Raw genomic sequence first — 12,230 nt, 5'->3', positions numbered from 1 at the left:
GTTAATCTGTTTCATGTCAATTTGATTCTTAGTCCAGCTACTAGGACCTTTGAGGGGACAGGAATTCTTGCTCCGTAGTTACTCCACCATTTTATGAAACAATAAAAATATTAAATAAATGATATAATTTATAGCAAATCACAAAATTAGAACCCTAGGTTACGCTCCATTTCTTAGAGTTCTCCAAATAAGATTACTGTCTCCAATTACACTTTGGAAAGTGACTATCACAATACAAGTATTTCTACCATAGTTCACACTGGTACATTTTATTCTAAATTAAATATTCTTCTTATCAGCTTAGGAAGATTTTTTAGAGGAGGCTGAGATGTTAAGAGCCATTTTGACTATGGGAAGAAAGCACTTTGAAGTTTAACAATCAGAGATGGAGAAGGAGGCTATTAAAGAACTGGGGTAAAGGCATGGGAATGACAGAAGTCAGATGTACTAGGGAGATCTCTCAAACAGAAGTCTCAAAATTGGGGTAGGTGCACTTATGTACATAACTAACATTAGGGCACAAATATGTGAAATCAAGACCTTCCTGGAAATGCTGGGATAAAAGATTGCTATGCCAATACCTAGGAGAGTTTTGGTAATAATCAAGAGCCTGAGAGAGTCTCCTCAGAGTATTTTCATGTCAATTTTCTATTATGTCTATTAATTTTCTATTACTAATCTCTATTTTCTATTATTAATCTCTATTACTATTCTCTGCTGGGAAATCAAGCCCTGGGGTGGGCATCAAGACCCCACTGGCATTGCACATTTCACAATATGAAGGCAGCTGCCTAAAACGACTCTCCATTTAAGTCAGCTTGATTTAACCATGGACTCCATAATTGAATCTACTCTAAAGGAAGAGTCTAAAAAAAAGGGGGTAAAAGTCACTCAGCAATGCTTACTATAATTCACTGAATGAATGAATGAACACTGTAAGTTTAGACATAGGGATAACATTTAACTTAGGTAATATATTATTTACATTATTCTCTCAAAAGTCCATACGGAGCCTTTACCCATTTCTTGTAACTTGTCAATAAAACTTCAAGGAAAAAAACAAACAAACAAAAAAACAAAAACCAAACAAACAACAATTGGCCAGGACTAAAATCAAGACTAAGTAGCCAAATTCAAAGTAAAATTAGATTGATAATGTCCATGTAAAATTTAATTCACAAATAATGAAAAAGTCTATTCTCTGAAAACAATTTAGTTGCTTTGTTCTGAACATTTAAAATAATTCAGTTCTCTGTCCAAACTTCTCTACCTAAAGAGGAATCACTTCCAGGGTGCCTGGGTGGCTCAGTTGGTCAAGCATCTGCCTTTGGCTCAGGTCATGATCCCAGGGTCTTGGGATCGAGTCCCACCTGGAGCTCCCTGCTCAGTGGGGAGTCTGTTTCCCTCTCCCTCCACCCCTCTCCCCCTACTCGTGTGCTCTCTTTCATAAATAAATAAAATCTTAAAAAAAAAAAAAAAAGGAATCACTTCCAATAAAGGAAATCATGACCTTTTATATAAAGACAACTATTAGGTCCTCTAAAATTTGGGAGGAAATTTCACTGTACTCAGCTTAATGCATTTAATTTCAATAGTTCTTTTACTTTTACTTACTCATGAGTCAATCAAGAGTCACCCCTAATTAAGACTTATAGTTCCCTGATGGCAGTATGAATTTAACACAGGTCTCAAATAAACCACTCAAGATTTCATGTTCTGATTGTATCTCAAGTATGAATAGTCTAAATTTAATTCTTCATAAACCAAGGAAAAAAACACAATTTAAGTAAATTAATGGTTAGGATAATACCTTTCTACCTGGGTTGCAAGTAGCATTGAGCCATTAAAAGTTTGTTTCCCCAAAGTTTAGCATTACATCTGAGTTAATGCTTCAGACTTTAACATGGTTTATGAGGTACTTTAAAAATATTTTGGGTAACATTAAAAAGTCGAGATTCATTTCCAGTTATTATGAATTAATAGTGATAATTCTTTGGAAATGATATTACAGATTGAGATCTTGTTACATATCTTGCTCAAAAACAATGATAGACTGACTATAAAATTCCTAACTGTTTAATATAAATTTTCTAGGTATTACACAGGCAGAAGGATGAGGTAACACCATATAAATTCTGATATCTTCCCTGTTCCCCTCAAATTCCTGGAATTATCCTCAGCTAGCTTGGGAAATTCTGATTTCATAAACAATTTTATTATCACTGCAACTCAACAATTATTGAGTAGCCTCTGTACAGAGCAGTTTATTAATCTCAAGAAAGGTTACAAAGGCAAAAGTAGTCATGGTTTTAGATTCGAAAGAGCAGAAAGTAGAAAAATGGGAGAACCACAAAATATACATATTTAAGAATAGTGAGTATGCAATTTTTATAATGAATTCATTCTTAAAACTCAGTGCTAAGGATTTGAAAGAAAGAAGATATGTTTATAACAAAGAGCTAAGTGGAATTATACTATAAAGTTTTATGAAAGGGTGTGAATTAGACGTTCTCCTCTCTGGATTGCTCAGAATATCTTAAAAGGCCAACATTTTAATTCTTTTATTTTAATCATCTTTTTATTTATTTATTTTTTTGGTATTCAGTATTGGTGACTAGAAGGAAGCCAGTTCTTTTTGGTCATTTAAACTGCATTAAATAATTCAATCAGTAGGAGAAATAGTTCTGAGGGTACTACTGCATACTTCAGTTTTTGGGGTTTTGTTTTTGTTTTTGTTTTTCCTTTCTTAATACAGTCCTAACTCACTCAAGGCAGTTCGGCTACAAATCAGAAACAGACTGCAATGGGAATGGAGGTCAGAAGTTTTCAACTTCTTTGAAAAAAGTCACATAATCAATGCACTGATGCTGGTAATACCATTAAAAATACTGAAATGCAATTAAACTCAATCTTTATCACTTAGAAATCATCACTCCAGGTTTCCCAGATCAGTGGTGGTTTATATGTATACAGTAACTCTAAAATAAATTTTCTTAGAGTATTTTTACAATTTACAGCAAGTCAAAATTACTCAACTTCAACCTTCTTAATTATAATAATGTTAGATTCCATTTGATTCTACTAAAAATAAGTTAACAACATGACTCTAAAACATTTTTCCTTCATGGACCACTTACTTATGTCCTATTTTAAAATTTTTATCAAGCATCTCCTCTGTGATCATTACTGTTTAATACAGAGATGAACAGAACACATATAAAGATAGTGGCCACTTAGGTGCTACGGGCCACGAAACACTATTAGAGGAGCCAAGTTTTCCCAATTTCCATTTTCTCAGATGAGGCGAGAATTACTCATACTATGTATGGATCCTGAAGATACTAGATGCTGAAGGAACACTAGTGACCAAGGAAAACTACTGTCTTTAAATTAAATAAATTTCCTAGTTGATAATGAAGTTTATACAGGAAAAATAAAGAAAATAATGTATCATAAAAATATTTTAACTGTCTTAATAGCAATTAGCAAAAACAGGTATTACCTCCCCCAGCCCACTGCACAGAGAAAGCACGGTATCACTGTCATTATATACTGACTGCACCAAAATTAAGAACTTCTGCTCTTCAAAAAATCAGTTAAGAGAATGACAAGCCAGAGAATGGTAGAAAATATTTTCAAACCACCTATCTGACAAAAGACTGGTATCCAAAATGTCTTCTTCCACTTGGGCTGCTATAACAAATTACCATGTACTAAGTGGTTTAAAGAACATTTGTTTCACACAGTGCCAGAGGCTGTCTAAGATTTTGGTTCTTGGTGGAGGCCCTCTTCCTGGTTTGCAGATGGCTACTTTCTTTGATCCTCACATAGCAGGGAGCAGAGAAAGAAATAAGTTCTCCCCTGTTTCTTCTTATGAGGGCACTAATCCTATCCTGAGGGCTCCACCCTCATTACCTAAAACCTCCCAAAGGCCCCACCTCCAAATATCATCACACTGGGGGTTAAGTGTGATTTCAACATATGGATTTTGGGGGGACACAAATATGCAATCCATAACAAAGAACTTTCAATATTCACCAATAAGAAAACAATCCAATAAAAAATGAGCAAATATTTGAATAGACACTTCACCAAAGAAGTTAAATGGATGACAGATCAGCAAGTAAAAAAAAATGTTCCACATATGAGTAACTAGGGAAAAAATAAAATTAAAATCACAATGAAGTACCAACCACACACCTATTAGAACATCTGAAATTTTAAAAGTCTGATCGTAACAAATGGTGGTAAGGGTACAGAGCAACGTGTACATTGCTGGTGGGAACATACATGGTAAAACTGCTTAGGATGACAATTTGGCATTTTCTTAAAAAGTTACACCTTTTAAGTTGCATTTATCATATGATCCATCTATCCAAACCTAGATGTTTACCCAAGAGAAATGAAAACATATATTTACACAAAAACTTATACACAAATGTTCACAGCAGCATTGCTTATAATAGTCGAAAAATGGAAACAGTGCAAATGTCCATCAATAGGTAAATGTAAATAAAATGTAGTATATCTACATGGTATACCTATCTAAAAGGAATAAACCACTGACCAACACCACATGAAGGAATCAAAAATCAAAACAATTATATGGACTGAAAGAAGTGACACCAAAAAAAAAAAAAAGAACATATTATATGATTCTATTATATAAAATTCAAGAACATGTAAGTTAATATAGAGACTGAAAGTAAATCCAGTGGTTGGGTCCCTGGGGATGTAGAAAGGGAGCAGGGAAATGAGGAGAGGGGAAGATTACAAAGGGGCATCAAGAAACTTCTGAAGATGATGGATATATGCATTTTCTTGATTGTGGCGATGTTTTCCCAGTGTGTATATATGTTCATGTATATATCTGTGTATTGTGTTTGTGTATCAAACTCACACTTTAAATATATGCCATCTGTTATATACCAATTTTTAGTAAAGATATCGATCCTTTATACTTCAAATGTTGCATCTATATTTCCTTTGAATATATTATTTCAATATTAAGTTTCTAAATCATCATTTCATCCAAGCTTTATTGATCACAAAACTTCCCCCACCCCCCACAGACCAGAACAAGGCCCTAATAAGTCTTTGACATCCTGTCTCAATAATTGCCACTACCTATTAATTGGAGGCAATATGCAAGATGTAAACTTTTTTTGCCACTCGAGGGCAAAACCATGCTAGAAATACTCAGTATTCATTTACTTGAAAATAATCCACTCAGTCGCATAGTTTTCTCTAATTTGGATGAAAAATATTAATTCTTCTGTCATCTTTCTCCCTCCTTTCTCCCTGACCCCAAAGCCTATAACTACTGGTAGTATCTGGATAGATGTTAAAATATTCAGATCCGGGAGAAAACCAGACCGCTGATGATAATTAACAAAAGCAGCTTATCTAAAAAAAATATTATTGGAAAATGGCAGTGATGTGTCCAAAAGATGAGTTTTGAAAGGAAATAATGCAAATGTATAAAACTATATAGTAGTAGTCGGTGGACAGGTTCAAGAATGAAATATGGCATGATTGGTAACAATTAAGATACCTGGAGGACATATCTCCAACTCTAGAACTTGCTAATGAGTAGGACCCTCATGTTTCTAAAGCCACATAGTTCGATAAGATTTGAGCCCAATCATAACAGCACTTCATTTTTTATCTTATTTTATAATATGTCAATGGAAATATAAGATTCATCTTACTAAACGTTCTGTACCACAAATTTGGATATCAAGAAGCAATGTATATACTACTCACACTGGAATTAAAAGAAAAAAGTTTCATTATCTACTTATTAAATGTTTAAATGGTCATAATTTTGTCCAATAAATAAGCACAGACAAGAATGAGAGCTTGCAGGAAAAAATGGCCTATTAGATTGCAAAATTATAATTTTATACACACACACATAATTTTTTACCTATCAGATTACCAATAATCAAGTGGAATACATATACTGTTAGTAAGGATGTGGAGAAATAGGCACTTTTAAGCATGACTCATAGGAGTGCAAAATAGTACAATATTCATAGAGGACAATTTGACAGGATCTATCAAAAGTATAAACACATTTACTATTTGATATAGCAAGAGCAAATCTAAAAATTTATACTGAAGATTATACTTGCATAGAAGCAATATACATATATATAAAAATATTCACTGCAGCATTATTGGTTTATTAAAATATTTTGACATTATAAACTATGTAATATATGCACATTAGAATTTTCTGTAGACATATGAATGAGAAAGCTCTGCAATAAAAAAAGATCTCCAGTATATCTTAGGAGGAACGGCAAAAAAATATTTAACAGTACATACAGTTACATTTTATACAAGAAAAAATAAAATGGGTGTGTAATGTTTCCTTCCTATGCTTAAATAAACCATATTAAGACAAACAAGAAATTTATTAAAGTGATTTTCTGTAGGAGGTGCTGGGCATAGGGTAAATAGGAATGGAAATGGAAGGAGACTTTAGAAAATACCCATTTTTTATATTGTTTTGTATGTATTATCTACTCAAAAAAATATGCAGAAACACTCTTCCTTTACAACACTTAGCATTTACAAAAATTTACTAAAGAATGTGATAAACCATAATGAATTATTTGGGGGAAAATCTTAATTTCCCAGATAGTAAATTCTGCTGAAGTATTGCCATAATCAATATGACTGATAACAATATTCCAGTCCAGTAATTCAGGTCTTCAACTGCTATTTTCTTATGCTAAAAGGTCATGGAACACTACATCAAAAACTAATGATGTAATGTATGGTGATTAACATAATAAAATAAAATTTAAAAAAAAAAGGTCACTGACAGAGGGGAGTAAAAGCACTGTAGAAAAATTAGAAACTACAGAAAAATATAAAATAAAACAATATTCACAGAGAAGTCTAATATATAAACATTGTTAATCTTTTAGAATATTGCTATACAGTCTCTTGGTTCCCTTTGTTTTTTTTTTCATACTTGGTACCTGACACTGATATTAGATATAGGGACATTAAATATACTGAAGCATAGTTGTGTATCTGGGACAGGGATATTCTAGAATAAACAATGTAAACATGATCACATACTGAAAAGAATATAAAGAGGGGTTTGACTCTTTTTTTCACTTCTGCATTCAAAAATTTTTTGTAAGGTAACTACAATGTGCCAAGCAAAGTGTTGTGCACTGAGACTACAGTACTAAGCAAGGGAGACATGATCCTTGCCTTCATAGCATTTAAGGTCTACAGCAGAGGTTCACAGAAATGGGGTATCAGGATCCCTTCATACTTTAAAATTTTGAGAACCCAAAGTACTTTCATTTACATGGGGAGTAGCTACCTTAGCTATCTATATTTATCATATTAAACATTAAAACTAAGAGACTTTAAAAATATTTAATTCATATAAACAGGATAATATGATACAAAAATCATCTTTTACATGAAAAAATAACCATGTTTTCCAAAATAAGGATTAGCGAGAAGAGTGGCATTTTATTATTTTTTTACATTTTTGCAAATCCTTTTATTTTTTTATTTATTTATTTTTTAAAGATTTTATTTATTTATTTTACAGAGAGAGAGACAGCGAGAACAGGAACACAAGCAGGGGGAGTGGGAGTGGGAGAGGGAGAAGCAGGCTTCCCGCCGAGCAGGGAGCCCGATGTGGGACTCGATCCCAGGACCCTGGGATCATGACCTGAGCCGAAGGCAGATGCTTAACGACTGAACCACCCAGGCGCCCTGCAAATCCTTTTAATATCCGAGTCAAAAGAAGCAAGCTTGATTATTCCAAACATTGGTACTTTTCGTTATTCAATATAAAAAAAATATTTACTAATTTCCCCACCAATGTCAATCCCATGATTGTAGATACAGGTTTTATAGAAATTATAATTTTTACGTGGAACCTCAAGTTTTTTTCATTGGCAACAAACACTGTCAGTTATTTGCCTTGAGTGACAGGTTCAGTTCATTGATTTGTGAGAAAATGTCTGCAAATTATTCAAGCCTGAATGGCACAGTTTGTTAGTCATTCTTTTAAGTAAAAATGGTGTTCCACAAAAAAGGCACCTAATTTCAGCTTGGAATTCAAGCACACAAGCACTTTATGCATATATCCCATCTAATCACACAGAATATTAATACACACATACACATATTTACATATACAAACCAAGTGTTTGAAATCTTGAAAACTTATCTGTGTATTCCAACACCTGAAATACTGTTCATAAAACATTTTCCAGGTTGCTAAAAACTTAAGTTACCAAAAATCCACTGACATATGGTTACTTCTGCGTATGTGATTACCAAGGAGGAAAAAAATCTCATGATATTTCAAGAGATTAGAAAGCTTTTAATAATATGTCAGCATTGTGCAAATAACTTCAAGAGCCACACTCCCTACAGTATTACTGCTTGACTGAAATTCCTGCTATGATCCTCAGTAAAGTCAAGTAACGGTATCTACTTCATGGAATCTACTAGCCGTGACTTTCCAAGAATAAATGCTATTTTAGACTGAACCAGAGTATTCTAAAAGATCTACATTTACATCCAGATTTTTTCCATATCAGACATCAAACTCTATTTGTTATGTATATTTTTCCTGAAAATGATTGTTGATTTGGGAAATATTTTTTCACATCAAAGTATACAACTCTCCCAATACAAGGCTAAAATACAGCATTATTCATAAAATGGAAATTGTTGCCCAAAATTATAATACAAAGAAATTTTATATCAGTGTTCAGTATTTTGTACTGGATTTGAAGCTGAATGAGATAAAGAAACCCACTAAACAAGCAACATTGGCCAGTCTGAAAAATACTGGTCTATAAGAGTGGGAAAGCAATTTCTAGAACAATATATATTCTATGATCACATTTGTGTTAAAAAAATATTTGCAGATGTAAATATGGATGATATACACATGAACGTAAATTCATGGAAAAAAGTGTGGGAGAATATTTAAATTCATAACAGTGGTGATTGCTGGAGAAGGAAATTATGTATTTGGTGATGGAGCAATGAAAAAGGGCTTTCACAGTTGACTATAAATTTCTGTAGTTTCTGATTTTTTTGTTGTTGTTCCAAAAATATACTTACGGATTACCAATATAATGTTAATCAACATAACAAAAAGGTAAAATATACTTTAATGTCATTAAGTTAATATTTGTTTCCTAAATGAAGACTCAACTTTCGTAGGATTATTACCTAATACATGACAAGCTGGTGGTATTTCTTAATTAACCTTTGCCTTCAGGCAAGACATTCCTTTTTATTTCCCTCACACTTATATGCATGCCTCCATGCATCTTCTCTGCAGTATGGTAATAGCTCCCATTCAAGCAAACTGCCTCCTCACAGTACCAGGCCTCATTCTCCTAATTTGCATTGAGAAGAAAACTTCTCAGGGATGAGTGTTGGCACCATTACCACAAAAAGCAATAATCATACAAGGTGGACAAATGTGGGTAGTGAGGAAGTGCTTCCTTCTGTGGCTTCCCAAGGGTAGAACACTGATGGGTAGAACAAGTGGGACTCTGTTCCTTAAAGCCATGTAGGCATTTGGGAGCATGGCCTTGTGACCTAGTTATCTAGGAAGGCTGAGGGCTAATGACTTCAAGCAGGAATTACCACTTCACTTTAAAGGTGACAAGTTACCTAGTGAAGTGGAACATTACAAAGGCATTTAGTATTACAACATGCTATCACTGCACAAACCTAATCAGATAGTAATGACACACTTACATATTTCTTCGTAACCGAGACACAGTTCTGTGTATTTTACATTTTGAGATCACAACATTAATTAAAACACAAACAGCCACATAATTAACACATGACATTATAATGCGTGAATCATAACAAATTATCTCACTGATGGATAATGATTTTAGCCTATTCTTTTTTTTTTTTTTTGAGGGAGACTGCGTGCGCAAGTGCGCCCATGCACGCCGTTGGGGGCGCAGGGGAGGAAGAGAGAGAATTTTAAGCAGGCTCCAAGCCCAGGGCAGAGCCTGAAGCAGGGTTTGATCTCACGATCCTGAGATCATGACCCTAAGATCATAACCTGAGCCTAAATCAAGAGTCAGGCACTTAAATGACTGAGCCACCTAGGCACCCCTAGCCTAACTTATTCTTAAAAGCTTTATAGAATTAGGAATTATTTCATCTCCAACTCAAGTTCTGACTCTCTTAAGCAAAATGACAGCAAAAAGCTAACCCTCAGCAATATTTTAGAAAACCAGTTTTATAGCTAGAAGAGAAAAACAATCACATTTTTCACCTGCTTAATTTCAAGATGAGGAAAAAGTCACAATGTTACTAAATGGTCTCTGATTTCCAAGTCCAATGTTTGTTACTCATTGCAGGTGCTCTCCCATCAATTTTCTTTCTAAACTTTTCATTACTTTTCCATATGTCTCTTATTTCTACCCAGGTTTATGCTTTTGAGTATGCAATTTACTATAAATCAAATTACTCTAATCAACAACTGAGTAATTGCATCACATGCGTCATAACTCCTACCTCCAAAAGCCAGGAAGCCTTCCCTAACTCTAAGGATTCTAAAAATTGTAGTTTCTAGCACTGTCAACTCAAATCATCCAAGAAAAATCTTCCTTTTGTGTTTATTTGGTAGCTAAATACATATATAGCAATCATATTTTTTAAACTAAAACCAAGGACAGATGATGATCAAAACCAAATAATTTTTCCCCGATTCATAAGCTTTTATAAATATTTAATTTGAAGATATTAAATAGTAAGTTATATAGTCAGTTGGTTTTACAGACAGGAATGAAATTATACACAGTTAGGGTCGTCCTAGAAAATTACCAACAACATTCTAAGAGAATGCCCAAAACGAAACCTAGAAATCCTCTGATTAATTACTAGCTTTGTGGAGGGAGGAAGACAGCTTTCTTTCTGCAGCAGTTAACAACAGCTCTAGCTAAATATTTTGTTGACATTCCACACTACTTGTCAAGTTCATTTATTTGCCAAGAGAGATGTGAGACTACACTCTTTCTGTGAAAACAAGGGGTCTGAAAAGATGGCATGTCTCACCCCTCAGACACCAGCTTCTGTTAAGACAACAGAGCAGGTGACCCCTGGCAATGACTGCGAAAGCCAGGGAACGAATGTTCCTCCCCGCCCCATTCTCAGGCAGGAGACTATCTGGTCAACTAAGATACAGAAGCTAACAACATCTTAACACATATATTCCCTTGGAGTTTTCCCACCAAAGTAAATTAATTGGTGGGCAAATAATTTGCCTTATTTGAGCTGAAGATACGAAACATATCTTTGGAGGAAAATACTATAGAATATTCCCACAGGTAAAAACAAACAAACAAAAAAACCCAATATACGGTCAGAGCCCCAAAAGGTTACATGGATATGAGAGGAAAAAAAAACGAAACTACTAACGCTAAGAGTAAAAGTATTCAAATATTCTGATGGTTTCAACTTTCCCTAAGAGAGCATATTAATCTAGGTATAGAACATGAGATAGAAGCATTTAATCGATACCTTCACATGAATTATTACAAACTAATTCCAAAAGAAAATTTAAAAGTTATCATAAATGTAATATGGGGACCAATATTCGTACCCAGAATTTTAAACTGGAATATAAACCTTTTGCTGCTAAATAAAGAATGCTAAAATTTAGACCTTGAGTATACTGAAAAGAAACACACCCTACCAAAGGCATTCAATTTTTCTTTTATTTTATATAAAAATGCATATTTTACAATGAGTCTATATGTCAGTAAAACTATATTAACAGTAAGTCTTTGGCCATAAGCTTTTAGTAAAAATCTCTACTCTTAATACAGTGTTACTTTGTTCCATCCACACTGGCTATCACATCTTTTCTTACCAATTTGTCGACAAAGTTTGATCCTTTAAGTGTTTCAGAGAAATGATTATGTGTTATTATGCAACATTTAATGTATAATGACTAGATAATACTCAAATAAAATACACTGCTTACTATTTTTTATTTCATTTTATTTTAAGTATAACCATGAACACATACCTGATACAGATCTTTTTGAGGCAAGGGTGGGGATCGGTCTTCATACATGGGAGGTGGTTTATGTGTGGGTGGAAGGTCGATCCTGCATTAAAAATGTTAATAAATGTGATTGCAACATTTAGCAAGAAAAAAAAGAAAGAAAGAAAAGAAAGAAAAAGGGGGA

At 33.7% G+C, this 12,230-nt stretch overlaps 1 protein-coding gene across 2 annotated transcripts in view; it reads right to left on the bottom strand.

Annotated features, from left to right (window-relative positions):
- NECTIN3 (nectin cell adhesion molecule 3) overlaps nucleotides 1–12,230 on the bottom strand; it is a 123,004-nt gene that overhangs the window by 31,993 nt on the left and 78,781 nt on the right. For both annotated transcript variants that reach the window (XM_036088798.2, XM_078065833.1), the window contains exon 7: nucleotides 12,068–12,149. In XM_036088798.2, coding sequence (XP_035944691.1) covers nucleotides 12,068–12,149 — 82 coding nt within the window. The remainder of the gene's footprint in view (nucleotides 1–12,067; nucleotides 12,150–12,230) is intronic.

The sequence above is a fragment of the Halichoerus grypus genome, chromosome 1, assembly GCF_964656455.1.
Source record: "Halichoerus grypus chromosome 1, mHalGry1.hap1.1, whole genome shotgun sequence".
In the NCBI taxonomy this organism is placed as follows: Eukaryota; Metazoa; Chordata; class Mammalia; order Carnivora; family Phocidae; genus Halichoerus; species Halichoerus grypus.
The sequence above is the reverse complement of the archived record's forward strand: the minus strand, read 5'-3'. Positions and strand labels throughout refer to the sequence as shown.